Source organism: Corylus avellana, chromosome ca5, assembly GCF_901000735.1.
Source record: "Corylus avellana chromosome ca5, CavTom2PMs-1.0".
Classification (NCBI taxonomy): Eukaryota; Viridiplantae; Streptophyta; class Magnoliopsida; order Fagales; family Betulaceae; genus Corylus; species Corylus avellana.
Genome location: NC_081545.1, coordinates 30,896,618 through 30,913,535, shown reverse-complemented (window position 1 = coordinate 30,913,535; position 16,918 = coordinate 30,896,618). Strand labels below are relative to the sequence as shown.

Sequence of the window (16,918 nt, the reverse complement as noted above, 5' to 3'; positions counted from 1 at the left end):
TTGAAATTGAAAGGAATCATAATCTCAAAAGCATAAAGCCATATAAGTGATTACAAAGCACCAAAACTTGTATATTCATTACGTGGCACGTTAGGTCTATTATTAGCGGAAAACACCCTTCTTTCCTAGTAGCTTCTCTCTCCAATCTCCATGTAGTCTGGTTTAGTTGCTCTTTGGATGGCTGTGGACATGGTAATCAACAAGGAGACGTGTTGTCAAGATATATGTCACTAATATGGTCAAAGTCTCACATATGCACGAAGGCAAGAAGAAATAAACAATATAGCAGCCCATGAGGTGGCCAGATGGCATATTCCAGCTCAAACCTCCATGGTCCTCATCTTGTGTCAAGATATTTTTGGACCTTTTGGTTGAGAAAGAGAGACGAAGCTGCATTTATTACTATCACATTAATCAAGGCCTCAAAGAAAACAAAAATAACTAAATCTTAGAAAAAAAAAAAAATATATATATATATATATATAGGCCTGGGCAGCTGGGCTACCAAATGGACATTGTGTGGAAAATCTGTCGTTTTTGTCTTCTTTTACTTTCTCAAGGGGCCAAGGGACAACATGGTAATACTTCCCTTTTTCTTTTTGTTTGTCTTGTCGACTCCACTAAATTTTATGACTTTGGATTAACATTTTCTAAAATATAATAAATATTAAAATAATAAACACTAAATCAATAAAAAATTTTAAATTATTTAATTTGAAAATAAGATAAAAGTATTCCTAGGAAGGAAGATATTATAGATTCAATGTAAGTGTCTATCACAAGGAGCGACCTAACCAGCGCACAACCGCACAACCGCACAACCAGCGCATCATGTCTGGCTTTGGGTCCCACTAGTTTTTGGGTTGCACACAAACAAGGATTCAACAATAATTATTTATTTAAATTTTGCTAAAGATTTATACAAATAAATAATATAATATTTTATATGAAATTTATTTATTTAATTATTGTTAGCAGCAGTAAATCTCAATTTTCACACAAAGGTTGATTGAAAGGGAGGGGAAATCGTCCTTCGAAACACGAAAAGTGCCCACCGACCTACCTACCCCACGATATGTATGATTGTCTTATTTTAACGAAGTCAGTGTCATCGTCCATAGCCAGCGCGTTTACGTTCCCTACTTGAATTCTCGCTTCTCTGCTACAAGCAATTGGGCGTTCGGGGCAGTCAAGCCAAGTGGGTCTCTGCATTTACTGGAGCGAGAGAGAGAGAGAGAGAGAGAGACGGTTGTTTGAGCGAGATCGATCCATGCAAGCGACGCCCAAGGGTTCGATGCTATGAGCTGGTTTGACAAGCTGCGTTGCTCTTCCAATCTGAGCCGCTTCATTGCGGGCCTTCTCATCTTCATTCTCTACCATTCTTTCCAGTTAGTTTCCAATTTCTTGATTCCTATACACCCTTAAAGCAAATCATCACTCTCGCTTTCTCATCCTTCCTACTACCTACCCATTCATATTTTATTCTCCTCCGTTTCTTCCATTCTCGGCCTTGAAAATTGCACTGTTTTTTTCTCAAATGGAATCCAAGGAATTTTTCTCCACCACTCTGCTAGACGGTCAGTATATTCTTTCTTCTTTTACCTTTATATATACATATATTTCACTATTATTTTACCTTTTGTTTTTGGTTTTCCAAATGTTTGATTGGCGTCTATGGGCTGTTTTCTTTTTCGATATTAGGATTTATTTTACTTTAATCAAGTCAATTATATTATATTGTTTGACAAAAGGCATATATAAACAGGAAATATCGAAGGAAAAGGTACGAAAAATGCCATTGAATTTTGCCTTCGTACTCTCTCTCTCTCTCTCTCTGTCTGAATGCTGAGGAATATATATTGTAGTGGTTCTCTTTTTTTTTTATGCATAGATAAATGGACCTTACGCTTGTAGAGGCTCACCATTTGACCTGCGTCCCCGTAGCTGATCACCAAAATCCCAAACAGCCATAAATCCTAAAACTCAATCTCCCCACCACCAGAAGTGTCCGACTGGCTGTGACCACCCAATTCGCTTTGGCGATCTAATACTGTAAAAGCCCAAATTGGAAAAACATAACCTTGTTCTTGCATTGAGGGCGTGTTTGAGATTGCGTTTGAGGGCCCTAAAAGTGCGTTTAATACTCAAAAAGTTTGTTTGAAGAAAAAAGTACTCGTTTGGTAAAAAAATTAAAAGCCATTTTTAAGGGTCCAAAATGCCTAAAAATGGCTAAAACCCACTTTTGTCAAAAGTTTAAAAATGAAGCTTTTGTTCAAAAGCGCCTTTTGATTTAAAAGCTTTATTTCTCGAACGCAATCCCAAACAAGCTCAATTACAAACTCTGAATGTGATATTTGTTTGAGCGACTGTCACTGTAGTGTGTATCTGGATTGTGGAACAATTTGTATTCGCCTTTCTTGCATTAAATGTGATCTCTGTTAGAAAATGAAAATGTGCCCCTACTGATATTTATATGCATGATGACTAGGCACAATTGCCTCACATGTTCAGCGGCAACAGGGTTCAATACCTTCAGTTATTGTTATTGGTGGTGGTATATCAGGGACTGCTGCTGCACGAATCCTCCACGATGCCTCGTTTAAGGTGATCATATCTAATGCATATGGAATGTTTTGTCTTCTACAAGTGATGGACAATATTTTGTCTTACTATCATCCTTTTGTTCAGGTGGTCTTGCTAGAATCAAGGGATAGACTTGGTGGTCGTATTCATACTGACTATTCATTTGGCTGTCCTGTAGACATGGGAGCATCATGGCAAGTTCACTTCTTATTTTTGTGGACCCCTTTCCCCGCTTTGGATGTTGTAAATACAAATGGGTTGAGTGTTTTTAGTTCATTTGGTGCTCTTTTTGGTTTACTTGTCCTCTTATACATGGTTATGGACTATCTTTGCAAACTTAATTGCCTGCTGCTGCATTGGATTCCGGATACCATGCATGGGGAAGAGTGTACCAATGGGTTTTCTTTGAATGATGACTCTCATCTAAACCTTGATCTCAAATAATAAGAATTTTCAATTCCTAAAATTTCCCACGTCCGAAGGTGTGGGTGCCATCACTTCCACTTTGTAATGTGCATGCATTAACCTGTGCATCTGAAGAGTCATAAGATAGATGCCATATTAATTATCTTCTGAATGCTATTCAGGCTACATGGTGTTTGCAATGAGAATCCCTTGGCTCCACTGATACGTGGTCTAGGGCTTACATTATACCGTACAAGTGGTGATGACTCTGTGTTGTATGACCATGATTTGGAAAGGTAATCATTTCTTTGCTTAACAATTCTATTTTACTATGCTTCTGAAGATGTATGTGCATCCATAAATGGCATACAGCATATATCCCTAAGATAAAAGTGCCGTGGCTGAATGCTTATTGCCCATCATAATCATTTTAGACCTGGTTTTAATCGTTGATTTATGTTTTCATAAATGATGCTAGCCCTTTTATCTTTTTCTCAATGTTGCATTTCTTTTACATGTTCTGAGCCAGATAATTTGTGGCTTTAGCAAAATCCTTGTCATGACTCTAGAAGTCAGATCATTACTTTGCTATGGAGTAGTGAATAAACAAACATATACAAGTAATTACCGTTTCTTGTCCATTCAGTCTCTGAACTTTGTCTTGAAGATCTGGATTTGGTCCTTTCAGCTATACACTCTATGATGGGGATGGCCATCAAGTTCCTCAACAGATGGTCATTGAAGTTGGAGAAACATTTAAGAGAATTCTAAAAGAGGTAAAATAAAGAGCAGCAACGTCTTTTCCTTTTTTTAACCCCTTCAAAACCTTATTTCATGTTTCTGGCTGGAACTTTCTTTCCATGCGTGTGTTCTGCTCCATGGAATTTCACTAAGTCCTTGGCTCTTTTTCTGCACCTCTAGACAGGGAAAGTAAGAGATGAACATACTGATGACATGTCTGTTCTTCAAGCAATTTCAGTTGTGTTGGACAGGTTTCCAGAATTAAGGTATGGAAACAGGACAAGTATAAACAAAACTTAAAGCTCTGTTTCAAGTGTTGGGTCTTTTAGTGTCACTGACGGAACTTCCATTTTCTGTAGACAAGAAGGACTTGCCCGTGAAGTGTTGCAGTGGTACCTATGTAGAATGGAAGCTTGGTTTGCAGCAGATGCTGATATGATATCATTGCAAACATGGGATCAGGCAAGTGCTGTACCTATTCTTTCACAGTTAATAGTTCTTTGGTTACTCCTCCACAAGATAGACACCATAGATGGTGGATATAAAGATTTGAAGTTTTGTAAATTATAAGAAACTAAAAAATAATTAGATAGAAATTGTACAACATTCTAAGGGTTGGACGTGATATGAGCATGGAGTATAGTTGCCCATGGCAAGTAGGTCTGCCAATGAAAACTAAAATAGGTGACTTTCAGGTAGCTTCTGAAGTCCCCATATTTTAGGAAGCAAAGAATATGAATTTCGAAGGGGGGCAGCTTTTCCTTTGGTTGGCTGGGGTGGATAATACCCTTAGGAAATAAATATACTTAGAATTTTATGATTGCGTTTCTTTAAATTAAGAAAATATATGTTCTTTAAATATTATTTTGTTATGTACATCTATGTCAATTTGATGGAATTTCTGTGTTGGGCCAAGTGGTGACTGATAATCTTTAGTTTAAGTTACTTTACCTTCAAATTATTGCTTACATGATCAAGGGCATTCCTTGATGTACAGGAGCATGTTCTTTCTGGGGGTCATGGGCTTATGGTGCAAGGTTATGACCCCGTAATAAAGGCTCTTGCAAAAGATATTGATATACGTTTGAATCACCGGTATGGTTTCCATTTTCCTAGATGACTGAAGTGCATTCACATATTTAAATGATGTGTACAAAAAAAAAAAAAAAATGAAAAGAAAAGAAGAAACAGAAGGGAGGGGTGGGGGGGATAGGAAAATTGAGCTACTGCAACCAGAATATTATTAAGTGATAAAGTAAAGTTGAATACATTTTTGGTTCGCCTTCACATTGATAACCACTTAAGCTTATAGGCTATATAATGGGAGGACACCCTTTCCCCTCACTTAGACACCGCTCTTGAGGAATAATCCTTGCTTGTTGGTATGATGCCGAGAGAGTTTACTAGCTAAGCTAACTAGACCCTACAACAGTTGCTCAGAGTTCATTGATATGATTTTTGTTATGTGACAAACATATTAACCAAGTTTCTAGCCAATAGTACTAAGCTGATCAGTTTTTGTATCCTTTTTTTTTTCCTACTTTCATCCAACATTTTGTTAATTCTGTGGCTATCTCTGCGTGCAGCCAACATGCTGTTTTGACCCTAAAAATTATATCTTTATATGTAGGGTTACGAAGATATCCAATGGGTATAATAAGGTGATGGTCACAGTTGAGGATGGGAGGATCTTTGTCGCAGATGCTGCTATTTTAACTGTACCACTTGGGATTCTCAAAGCCAATTTAATTGAGTTTGAGCCAAAGTTGCCAGAGTGGAAGGTTGCTGCAGTCTCTGATATTGGTGTGGGAAATGAAAATAAGATTGCTCTACTATTCGATAAAGTGTTTTGGCCAAATGTGGAACTTTTAGGCACTGTTGCACCCAGTTCTTATGCCTGTGGTTATTTTCTCAATCTTCACAAAGCAACGGGCCATCCAGTCCTTGTCTACATGGCTGCTGGAAGGTTTGCATATGACCTTGAGAAGCTGTCTGACGAGTCTGCTGCAAATTTTGTGATGTCACAACTAAAGAAAATGTTTACTGATGCAACTGAGCCGGTACATTCATTGTTTTCATGGATTTGTTTTGCTTTCAGCCAGTTTAGTTTCGATGGTTGCCTGACCTTGCATACTTGGAATGAATTGTCAGTATATGGACAAAATGCTCTGCATATATATATATATATATATATATATATATATATTTTAATTTGTTAAGCAACCAAGAGTAGTTGATGATTAATTCCAATTTCCTAATGCTAATTTTTGATCGGTCCTCCTAAACAGGTTCAGTATCTTGTATCTCGTTGGGGAACAGACCCAAACTCTCTTGGTTGTTACTCGTATGACTTGGTTGGAAAGCCTGAAGATTTATATGATAGGCTTCGAGCACCCTTGGGTAATCTCTTCTTTGCGGGGGAAGCAGTTAGTGTGGAAAACCAGGGATCTGTGCATGGAGCCTACTCAGCTGGAGTTATGGCCGCTGAAAACTGTCAAAGTCATCTCTTAAAGAAACTTGGCAACATGGAGAAGAAGCTCCCATTAAACTCTATTAGGGATGAAATTCTCAAAGATACTGTCCCCCTCCAGATCTCACGGATGTGAAACATCTAATGTTGACAAATTTAAGAAATGAAAACTGTAACTCTTAAAGCACTCACAATGGCTTTCCAATACAAGGGACCAAAAATCTAATAGACCACTGAACAGAACGGACCTCTTGTTTGGCATGTGACTTGGTGATTCTATCATTAAGGAGAGCATGAATATGAATATCATAAAAAATTTCATACGTAGGTTTTCTTTCAGCTTTCTCAGGTATTGAAGCAGCTTTGGACTTTGAGGTTTTACAAATTGATTCTGGCTTCACTTTTAGGTTTTGAAGCTAAGCTAAAATTGTCAAATGACCTCAGCATTGATACTAATGACTATGGACAATAGAGAAGTGTTATAAAGCCAAACAAATGAACTTAGAAATTTTTTTAAACTGACGTAGCAAACGTTTTTAAATTAAAAAAATGTAATTTTCTCTCTCTTGTCTGCCATGTCAGTTTGAAATTTTTTTTTGGTTCATTTGTTTTGGTCCCTAGTACTTCTATGAAGAATAATAGCAGGGTGGATCTCGTAAATATATAAAACTCAAGCAGTAAGATTGTCATTTTCAAAAAATCTAAATAGCTTTTTGATAATAGTGAATAAAATTGGATTTAACCTTTTATTTTTTAAAGATCTCCAATCGAATCAAAGACAAAAACCAATGAGTAAATGCTTTTCTTCGCACTAGCTTTATACCGATTAATGACGTGGCTAGCATTTCTCGTACCCAATTGGGGCACCAACTGTTGAAATGACTATAAAACCAGCCCGCCCGCCCGCCCGCCCATTCACAAAAGAAAAGACTGGTACAATTGTCTGCCTTTCAACGCGTCAAAGAAACAAGAAACTACCGGAACCAAACCCAAAAGAAGCACCGTTACCAAGACGGACTCTGCCTATTCGTGGATTCCATAGACAGAGAGTCACGCCAATTTCGTCTCGACAGCCTCTTCTTCAAGCGCTCGCCTTTTGTTGGGCATTCCTCGGGATTTCAGTCTCTCTGTAATTCCACTCCATGGCCACGATCGGACACAACAATCTCAATGCGAAGCTGGTCAGTACGATTTTCCCTTTGCTCTTTGGGGTTCCAATTCTTCGTTTTTATCAATTTGAAACCAAAAACCTATGTGTAAAGATGGTGACTTGTGATCTCGTAATCAGGTTCTGCTCGGCGACATGGGCGCCGGGAAATCCAGCCTCGTCTTGCGCTTTGTCAAGGGCCAGTTCCTTGAATTCCAGGTTCTCCTTCTCTCTCTCTCTCTACCTGATTCTTCTTCTTCTTCTTATTATTTTGGTCCTGTTTGTTTCTACTTAACGTATTACACACTGAATTTCCATTTTCCATGACTTCAATGGAATTGGATCATGAATTTAGTTAAACAGAGAGGGTGTTAGCCCCGATTGTTTCGATAGAAATCTGAAAGAAAAAACCCAAAAGTAATTGGAAGATTAGACTACCCCATCGTCAAGCAAAAACGATTCCTTCACCCCATAACACTTTTCTTCTTATTTTATTTTATTATTTTATTATTTTTATTTTTTGTTCATATTTTTCTTACATTGATCAAATAAATCGTGACCGCTGTCTTTTTGGAGAATCTTAAATTTTCCTTTTGATTGTTTAGAAATTTTATGAAAAACAATTCAATGCCTCCTATTTGCGAAAAACAAATGAACAAAAAAAATTGTGAATAACTATTTTGTAAATGTAATAAAACAATTAGCATCACGGGATACCTTAACATTCATTGGACAGCAAATGTTTGAGTGGACTAACTCTAAGACAAAATATGCCCTTCTATCCCAACCAAAGGGTTTCCTAGTAGCATTTCTAGTAAGGCAAGGCTTTTATGTCGTTAGCTGAACTTTAGCAAGTTATCTGAAACGGCCTTCTCTGGTTAGCCTTGCCTTTCGCGGCTTGAGTTCCAAAACTGTGAATCTAGTCATAGGGAAACAGTTTGCACCCATCCACATATTCAATCAGTGGGTACCAACTTCAAGAATGTTGTCAATAACTGTTTTGGTTTTTGAAACACACTTCTTGTATTATTCACACGGACTCAATGAGCTTGATAAACCCTATTCGATCCCTTTTGATGCAGCTTATTTGTGGTGGATCGCAAAATCAAACAAACACAAGACTCACAACTTCCAAAACCAAGTAGAATTGAGAGAAAACAGAAGAAAACCCAATCTCAGGGAGTTTCTTATGAAAATACAGCATAAGCTACGGCCTAAACCGTCCTTATTGGGTTTATATAGAAACTCTAAGGGGTTGACTCAAGTGGTACGGGCCTTGGTCTTGGTGGCATTTCCATCCAGTCTAAGTTCGAGGGTGCAAACAATTCCATGGAGCTAGCCTGCTGGTAAAGTTGGAGTATTACCCGATTTATGTGAAAGGGATGCTTTGCATGGGCCCAAGGTTTGCTTCAATAGGAATGAGTACTCGAAGTGGTCATGCATTGAAGGGGTTCCTCATCATTAAAAAAAAGAAAAAGAAAAAGAAAATAGAGTCCTAAACCTAGTAAAACACAGTCATGATCTTGTTCGGACGGGTAATTTCCCGTTTGGACAGAAAATGCGATGGAACCCTACAGACGCTTTAAAACCATCATCGGTTGGACGGAAACCAACTGACTGAGTCTCCAAGCTCAGCTGAATGGGATCTGACAGCGATACCAACGGGGTGCCTTAGGTCTCAGTGCTGGTCTCAATTCTAGACCCTTGTTTGAACATGGACCGAGGCTCTCGTGAATTTTCCTGAAGCTTTAGACCTCGTCTGGATGCCGAGGTCTCCACCCGATCTCTTCTTTCTTGAATTCGAATGTAACTTGATCTACATTACCCTCCAACTTGTCATGTTGCTACCATGTATACAATTAAAACTAGTAGAGAATGAGTGACCAAACATTTAAGCATTGAAAGCTGTTAAGGGGAGATAAAAAGGGCCAGTTTATATGTTCTTTGGCTGAGTGCATTCATGAGCGAAGTGACGATGTTTCCCGTGGTTAAAACATCTCATTCTACCTCTTAAGTTACCCTTGGTGCGTCCAATGAACCTTCCCCTTCTTTGGAGCAGCCTTATTTCACCAGCTCTTGCGAGCGCCTCTATGTCTCTTGCGCTTGGATATAAATCTCCCATATCTCTGTATTGTACCTAAGGTGCTCCCATAGTTTGGGCAAAGAACACAAAATTGCTTATTCTGTTGCTTGTCAATGTGGCCATATTCTATAAATTTCTAACTGAAATTTTTTCCAATAGTATGTATTAATATTAACTGGGACTAAAGAAAATAAATTTCTGCACTATTTTATGCTGAAACAATACGGGTAAGTACTTTTTTTGTTCTTTGAATTTTGATTTTTTATTTCTTCTATGGGTTAATGATGTTGGTGGTAGGAATCAACCATAGGAGCAGCATTCTTCTCGCAAACACTGGCAGTGAATGACGCAACCGTGAAGTTTGAGATATGGGACACGGCAGGACAAGAGAGGTACCATAGCTTGGCTCCCATGTATTATAGAGGTGCTGCTGCTGCCATCATCGTCTACGATATCACCACCACAGTATGATCTCTTTTCCCATTGATATACAAGCATACGCATGTAAGAACTGTGCATGTACAAAATGAATGCAAGCAATTCTGATCAAGAGAAATGTTTTTTTTACATCTTTGGTGCATTTGCTATCCATCTCCATACAACTTTTTTGCAAATCAACCAATGGGTCCCAAAAACCCATAATTAATTTACAAAAGAGATGGACAGTAGATGGACCAAAGAATGCAAGGTAGCATATATCTTCTGATGAATTCGGTAAGAACTTAGTTGCATATGATCAAAAGCTCAAATGATTGTTCTTTCCGACATTTTCACGATAAGCAAACAAAAGTGTCAATGAAATACGGCCAGACAATATCTTCTATTGTATCAACCTCTTTTCTCTTTTTGTTTTTAAAAAACTCACATGCAGCAAATGCGTTTTCACAGGTTCAACTTATATGCTTTTGAAAGAAATATTTTGAAGATTGCACTTTGTTTGGTGGATTGGGGGCTGGGGTGTAGTGGTGTTTAAATTTTTTGTTATTTTTCCTCCTCAAGGTTTGCCAATTAAATATATATTTCTTCTGAATTATAGGAGTCATTTGCACGGGCTAAGAAGTGGGTGCAAGAGCTCCAGAAGCAAGGTGCTTATTAGTTAAGGTTGAACTTGCTTAGTTTAAGAAGAAGTATATTATTTGAGTTGAAGAAAAGGGATAGGGACATGGCGTTATTCCTTTTATTGCTGTTTATTCTTGTTTTGTTATCTCTGAACTTATCTATATTATACCATGCTATTGTCATCCTGACTCTAGTCTAGCCGCTCCAATTTAGTAATCAATGATGGAAATTGTATTTGTTATGCAGTAGTGACCATGAGCTAGAACTAAATCTTTTCTTTTTTCATAACCAAGTCTTATTTTTGTTTTTAATAAATCATTCTTCCACATACTCTGTATAAAATATTAGTTTCTTTTTTATTCTATTTCAAAAAAATAACATTAGTAGGTGCAGACCTATAGGACCCTTTATTGAAACCAAATTCATTCTGACAACCCTTTTTTTTAAAAAAAAATAGAAAAAGTATAATAAAGAACTCAACATTTTTGATAAATTAATATGAAATGGAAGGTGAAACAACTTCTAATATAAAACAAAGACCACACTTATACTTTTGGTTCTTGAAATATTAGGTAGGTTACTATTTAGTCTCTAGATTCTAAAAAGTTAAATTTTGTCAATTGTTAATTTTGAGGAATGTAGTATTTCTGGGAATAAGATTGTCAACACCTTTACAAAAATTGATGCCATGTTTATCTCAACATTTGCCACGTCTTCAATTTCTGTAATGATATTCTCAATTTATGGATGGAAGAACTATAATGCTCAAAATTAAAAATTATGGGAATGGAATTTGAACTTTTTAAAACTAGGGACCAAAATAAACCTTTATTTTAGGATCAACAACTATCGTTTCATCTAATTAAAAAAAAAATGTTTATATGACTTAAATTGGGGTTACATGAAACTTGAGAGAAAACAATGGTACTAATGAAAATTTATTTGTCTGCAATGATCTGAATTAATGATTTGATAAATACACATGCGTATATATATGGTTTAGGAAAAAATAACAGATCTAATGCAGGTCTGTCCAAGTTAGGTTTGTTGGGTTGTGTTTGGGCTGGGATATTAGTGTTTAGTGCTGAATTTATCTGCATAAAAGAGTTGAAAACATGGCAAACAGCTGCTAAAGATTACAGAAATTAGAGAGAAAGAAGAAGAAAGATCAACCGAGCATTAAGCTGGACTTCCTGAGCATTACACACAAGAAAAAGATGCATCACACGTCAAACAAAGAGCTTTGATTTCCTCTTCTTTTTTTTTCTCATTGACGTCTGAAAATATCAATGCATGCCTTATATGAGCCTCTAGTTACCCAACTTTCCATTAACTTTTGAACATATCAATACATGTCTTATATAGGCCTTTACCTACCCAATTTTTATTGACTCGCAAATATCAATATACTTGTGCTGTACAAGATCAACTACACAGGTGCTAAGAACAGTAGAAAAGACAAAAGTTTCCCTTACTTGAAAACTATTCAAGAATGAAATTCTGACAGCAATATTTCAACTCCTCGAGCAAGTTCCAGCTGGGAATCTTGCCAAATCACAACATTTGCTTTTCTCTTGTTGTATTCACCCACTTCCATGACATTAATTGCATCAATACGTCCAAAAGACATGGAAATGGGTCAGTTTTTGTGGTACTTGCTGCAACCATGCACTCATTTTGGAGTTGTTGCAGGAAATCCTAACATGGTTGTGGCTCTTGCCGGGAATAAAGCTGATTTGGAAGATAAGAGGAAAGTGACAGCTGAAGTAAGTACTATTTTTCCAATTTTTATTGCTATAGTACTTTTTTTTTTTTTTATGTTTCTCTTATATACTTCATGTCTATTTGGGTTGTGTCCTTTTGCTCTTAATAAATTTCATTTACTTATCAAAAAGTACTATTTTTCCAATTTTCTGCTATAGTGTAGACTGTTTAGTGTTTATGGGCTTTACTTGTCATGCCACGTTTGTAATTTTCTTTTTTGTGGTGCTCTGTGTTGCATTCCTTTTCTGACAAAGGCTGATTTCACTCTCTCTGTTTAAATACCTTCTTCTAACTCCGGTTATTAGTTCTCTCTGGATTCTACTTCTTTTAAGAAATCTTATCAGATATTAGTTGCAGCTTCTAATGGAGTTGATTAATTGGCACACCTTTGAGGTTTTCTAATGCAGGATAGTTCAGCTGCTGAGGATTTTGGCTCTGATGCAGGATAGTCCAGAAAATTCATCTTACACATAATCAAGCGAAACGAATCACCTACTGGAAACAGTACAAAACAAAATACCCAACTTAAAAACTATTTGAAATTTCAGTCAATTCTAGCCATGATCTTTGTGGATAGTCAGGTGTTTAATTTTAATTTGCACCTACCTGTTATTTTTTTAAATGTCATTAAGACTACAGTTCCAATTTGGAATCTCCACATTATGATAGTTTTATGTAGTATTTTGTATAAGTTACGAACATAATGCCTACCTTAAATTTGAGCATTTTCCAATTAATGAGAATGACCCATATATTCAACACAGTTTACCTGTAGAATGTTGAGGCAATGTTGAGGTTGTGGCTGATAAGTGTTTTGAGACAATGTTGAGGCAACAATCACATATATGAATTAGTTGCAGGCTACTTCTTGCCAGCCATTTCTATAGAATTCATGACTGATATCTTGAGCATGTGAGCTAGCATTACTTATGGTTGGTTACTCTAGGAGTGAAATAATTTACTCTAGGGAAGCTAGCTACATTTGTGCTATACACCCAAAGGACTAGTTGATATTACAAATTTACAATTGGAGTTTTCTAAAGTTGCTTGTACAGTCCAATTTCACTTGGTAAGGAATTAATATGGGATGTAGCACCCATGGAACACTTTTGCAATTCACCCACCAATGTGGGACTTAACTTTTTGGGGTGTCACAATCTCCAACATTCAAATCCTTGATGTGCTTGTTAGGACTATGTCACGAAACAAGAAAGCACTAGCAACATGTGTGTTATATCTCAAAGAGACTAGTCAATGTTACAATTGGAGCTTCCTAAAGTCACATATATTGTCTAGTCTCACATAGTAAGAACTAATGCAGGACTTAGCACCCAATGAACACCTTTATAATTCGTCCACCCAATGTGGGATTTGACTTTCTGGGGTGTGACCAGAATATGCATTTTCCATTCTACCTTATTTTCAACATAAGGTTGTGCATTTTATGTGATTTTTGCTTCAAAACAACCTAAAAAGAGGCTTTTGAATCTTTTCCCTCCTTTTTCTCCTTCTCTTCTTTATCATTATTGTCAAACTTTTTTTTTTTTTTTGATAAGTAATAAGAAGTTTTATAAAAAAGCGAAAAGGCGCCCCAAGGTACACTGGAAGTATACAATAGGATCACCTAACTAGAAGGAGAAAAACGAAGAAGAAAATCATCATAACTAATCGAAACAGGAAAGACATGCGCAACGGTCCAACGATACAGAGTTTGAAAGCAAGAAGCTAAAATGTCTTCCCAAGTCCCCTCCATATCCTCAAAACACCTATTATTCCTTTCCCTCCATATCCTCAAACTTACTTTATTCAAAACTTACTAAATGCTGTAATTTTGTAAACTTGTCACTGACATTGTTTTTGTTTTCTTTATCAGTAATGATTTGTTTAAATTTTTTTCAGTAGGTGTCTATGTGTTGCTCAATATGTTAATTTATGTGTTGCACTCTGTCATCTCTTGAAATTTTGTGTTTATTGTGATTCACCTAATTGATGCTGCAGGAGGCACGTGTATATGCTGAGGAAAATGGACTCTTTTTCGTTGAGACCTCTGCCAAAACTGCTGTCAATGTCAATGACATATTTTACGAAATAGGTGTGTATTGTACTTTGATTGCTGCTGTATGGGGATTATGTCTTGGCATCATTTTTGTTCATTTAGTTATGTTTTCTTTATTTATCTTTTTATATTTTAGTTTAATGGTAACAACAACACAATGAGAGTAGCCCTTTTCTCTCTCTACTAGAAACTTAGATGGCACAAGACTTGTACACTCTGTCTGCTTGCATTAACTTACACTTTCTTCATTCTTGTCTCCAAATAAATGTGCCAGTGCAACTTTCTGTACACTTTGAACAAGTCTTTAGAATTCTATTATCCAACCTGGCAATCCTTCCTTGAATGAACCCCCATCTGAATTCCCTCGGAGGAAATTATCTTGTTTTGGCTTCTTTTTTTGACGGTTGGCTTGTGATAGAACCTTAATAGTTTTTTTCTGCTATGAGAGCTTGATCGACGACCCCAGTATATGTTCTTTGAACATTGAAACCGGGTCCCCTAATTTCCTCCCTCAAAGCCCCTCTTGCTAGAGCTATGCAAGTCTTCTTGGATAGCATCAGCTTATTGTATCCCGGGTCCCCTATATGGGATTTCCACTTCTCTACCAACAATTAATGCCTTTGTTTTGCCTTTCCTAACTCTTTGACCTTCATTTTAACTTATAAACCTGCCCTGATGTGTCTGATGAACATTATGGGGAAATCAAACTTCAATATCAAGTTGATGTTTTCAAGCCCAATCGAGTTGGTTGGATTAAGATTGGATCACTCTTTTCTGTACTCATGATATGGACAATTCATAATTGACCCCTCTTAAATCAATATGATAAGACTGCCTCTTTTGCATTGAAGGCCTAAATGGGTTTATTTATTTATTTTTTTTCATTGTGGTAGACAGATTAGAAATCGTATCATTTGTCTCAATGTAGAAACAATACACAGATTTGTAGGGAAATAGAGGCTTTCCACTATGTGAGTATTTGTTGATTCTGGCTAAAGAAATAAAACTGAAAAACGAAATGCCTTGTAATAAAAATTAAAATTTTGGCCTTGTTTGCTCAACCCTTTTCCCCTTTCCTTTGTCCTTTCTACCAAAAAAGTCAAAACATTAATCGTTGGCTCACTGGGCTAGACACCTGCTGCTTGACCTACTTATATGGTGTTACCCTTTCGAGTAACCTTTAATTCTTTACTTTCGACTGTGTGAAAGTGAAAGGGCATTTATCCTCCTTTTCTTTTTTCCTATTTGCCAGTGGTTTCAAGAAAATTTTGACATTTCTACCAAGCCTCTCATAGAAAAATTCTTTGTTATTTCTCTCGTCTTTTCCCTTTTGGCTTCCTGCTGCTGTCATTCGAATACCTGCTTGCTCCATTGGTCTTAGCTGGCCCATCTCACTGACCTAAGGAATGACATAAATTGCTCATTTGGTGAACAGCACCATGGAATTATGGCTGTATACCGAGTGTTCTTGTATTTTCGTGTTTATGGTAGCCTTCTCTGTTATTAGCATTTTAACTCTAATTTTTTCCTTTTCTAATTCTTGTGGCTCGTGACCTGAAATTCTTGTGTAAACAGCAAAAAGGTTGCCTAGGGTTCAGCCTACTCAGAATCCGGCAGGAATGGTTCTTGTGGACAGACCTGCAGAAGGATCCCAAGCTGCATCATGCTGTTCATGAAGTACTCAGACATCAGTTCTAGGTCTGTCCTTTCTGTTCTTGGGTCTGCAGGTCTGTATGTAATGTGCTTGATCTGGAAATTAATTAAATGGCACTGTATTTTGGAAGTGAACCAAGTATAATGATGCATTTAAAGAAACACAATTGGATGATAGAATATATGATCTGAAATTTGTACACTGCCATTTGGTGGATGATAGAATATAGTTGTTGACAAAAGTTTTCCACTTCTTTAAGCACACACAATGGTTGTATTCATACAAGGTTCATTACTTGAAATGCCATAGCTCTTTAAGCAAATTCCACCAACCTAAGATTTTCAGTTTAAAACTGGGAGATGGGTTGTAACGTATAGGGCTCTAAAGCTGCCAAACCTCGTGAAGTTGTGCAGGGCTCTAGGCAAAACATTACGTAGCAATCATTATTTCAAAAGAAAAAAAAGTCCAGTTTCAGCAACAGCTTAGACTTTGTCAGGTAGCCATCATCATCTCAAAAGATTTTTTTTTTTTTTTTGGTTAATAACTTTTAGTTAAAGGGTAAAACTATACAGTAGCAGAGTAGTAGCATGGATACCCTAAGAGAAGATTATTGCTGGTAGAGTAGTATATAGATTATAGCTGGCTACGTTTGCTTTGCTCTGTTTCTTTTCGTTAGTTTTTCGCTGGTTCAATAGATATGGACTAGAAAACAAAGGCATTCCTGCAGATCAATTGAGAACCACAGATGGTTGGACATAGTACAAGTGACTAGCCACGAGTGGGGAAGGGTGGCAACTGGCAACTGCAACAAGTGATGGTGAGTAGTCGTTATCGGTTGTTACGGGGGAATTCAATTGGTGCAAGATTGATTTTTTTTTTTTTTGCAACAATAGGCAACTTGATAGGGAGGAAGCTATCATGATGTGCTGAGAAAATAAGCCTAATTGGGTTAAGGA

General features: G+C 36.9%; 2 protein-coding genes across 2 annotated transcripts; both read left to right on the top strand.

The window, feature by feature from the left end:
• The first annotated feature begins 1,071 nt into the window (after nucleotides 1-1,071).
• LOC132180819 (probable polyamine oxidase 4) lies at nucleotides 1,072-6,538 on the top strand. Its single transcript, XM_059593786.1, has 10 exons — nucleotides 1,072-1,577; nucleotides 2,489-2,604; nucleotides 2,689-2,777; nucleotides 3,171-3,284; nucleotides 3,677-3,764; nucleotides 3,910-3,995; nucleotides 4,089-4,191; nucleotides 4,727-4,824; nucleotides 5,360-5,789; nucleotides 6,018-6,538. Exons 1-10 carry the CDS (start codon nucleotides 1,538-1,540, stop codon nucleotides 6,333-6,335), a joined length of 1,482 nt encoding a protein of 493 aa, XP_059449769.1. The 5' UTR covers nucleotides 1,072-1,537; the 3' UTR covers nucleotides 6,336-6,538.
• A 597-nt stretch (nucleotides 6,539-7,135) lies between these two features.
• Nucleotides 7,136-16,214, top strand: LOC132180820 (ras-related protein RHN1-like). The gene is given in 8 exon segments (XM_059593787.1): nucleotides 7,136-7,380; nucleotides 7,488-7,565; nucleotides 9,727-9,894; nucleotides 10,466-10,514; nucleotides 12,181-12,254; nucleotides 14,251-14,344; nucleotides 15,884-15,960; nucleotides 15,962-16,214. Coding segments are annotated over 8 exon segments (624 nt in total). The 5' UTR covers nucleotides 7,136-7,341; the 3' UTR covers nucleotides 16,007-16,214.
• Nucleotides 16,215-16,918: the final 704 nt, after the last annotated feature.

Bases quoted from the DNA above. Each gene is read 5' to 3' on its own strand.
- LOC132180819 (XM_059593786.1), top strand. From the start codon at position 1,538: ATGGAATCCAAGGAATTTTTCTCCACCACTCTGCTAGACG. The intron at 3,285-3,676 runs GTAATCATTTCT...TGGTCCTTTCAG, and splicing joins TATGACCATGATTTGGAAAG to CTATACACTCTATGATGGGG. The intron at 3,765-3,909 runs GTAAAATAAAGA...CTGCACCTCTAG, and splicing joins TTAAGAGAATTCTAAAAGAG to ACAGGGAAAGTAAGAGATGA.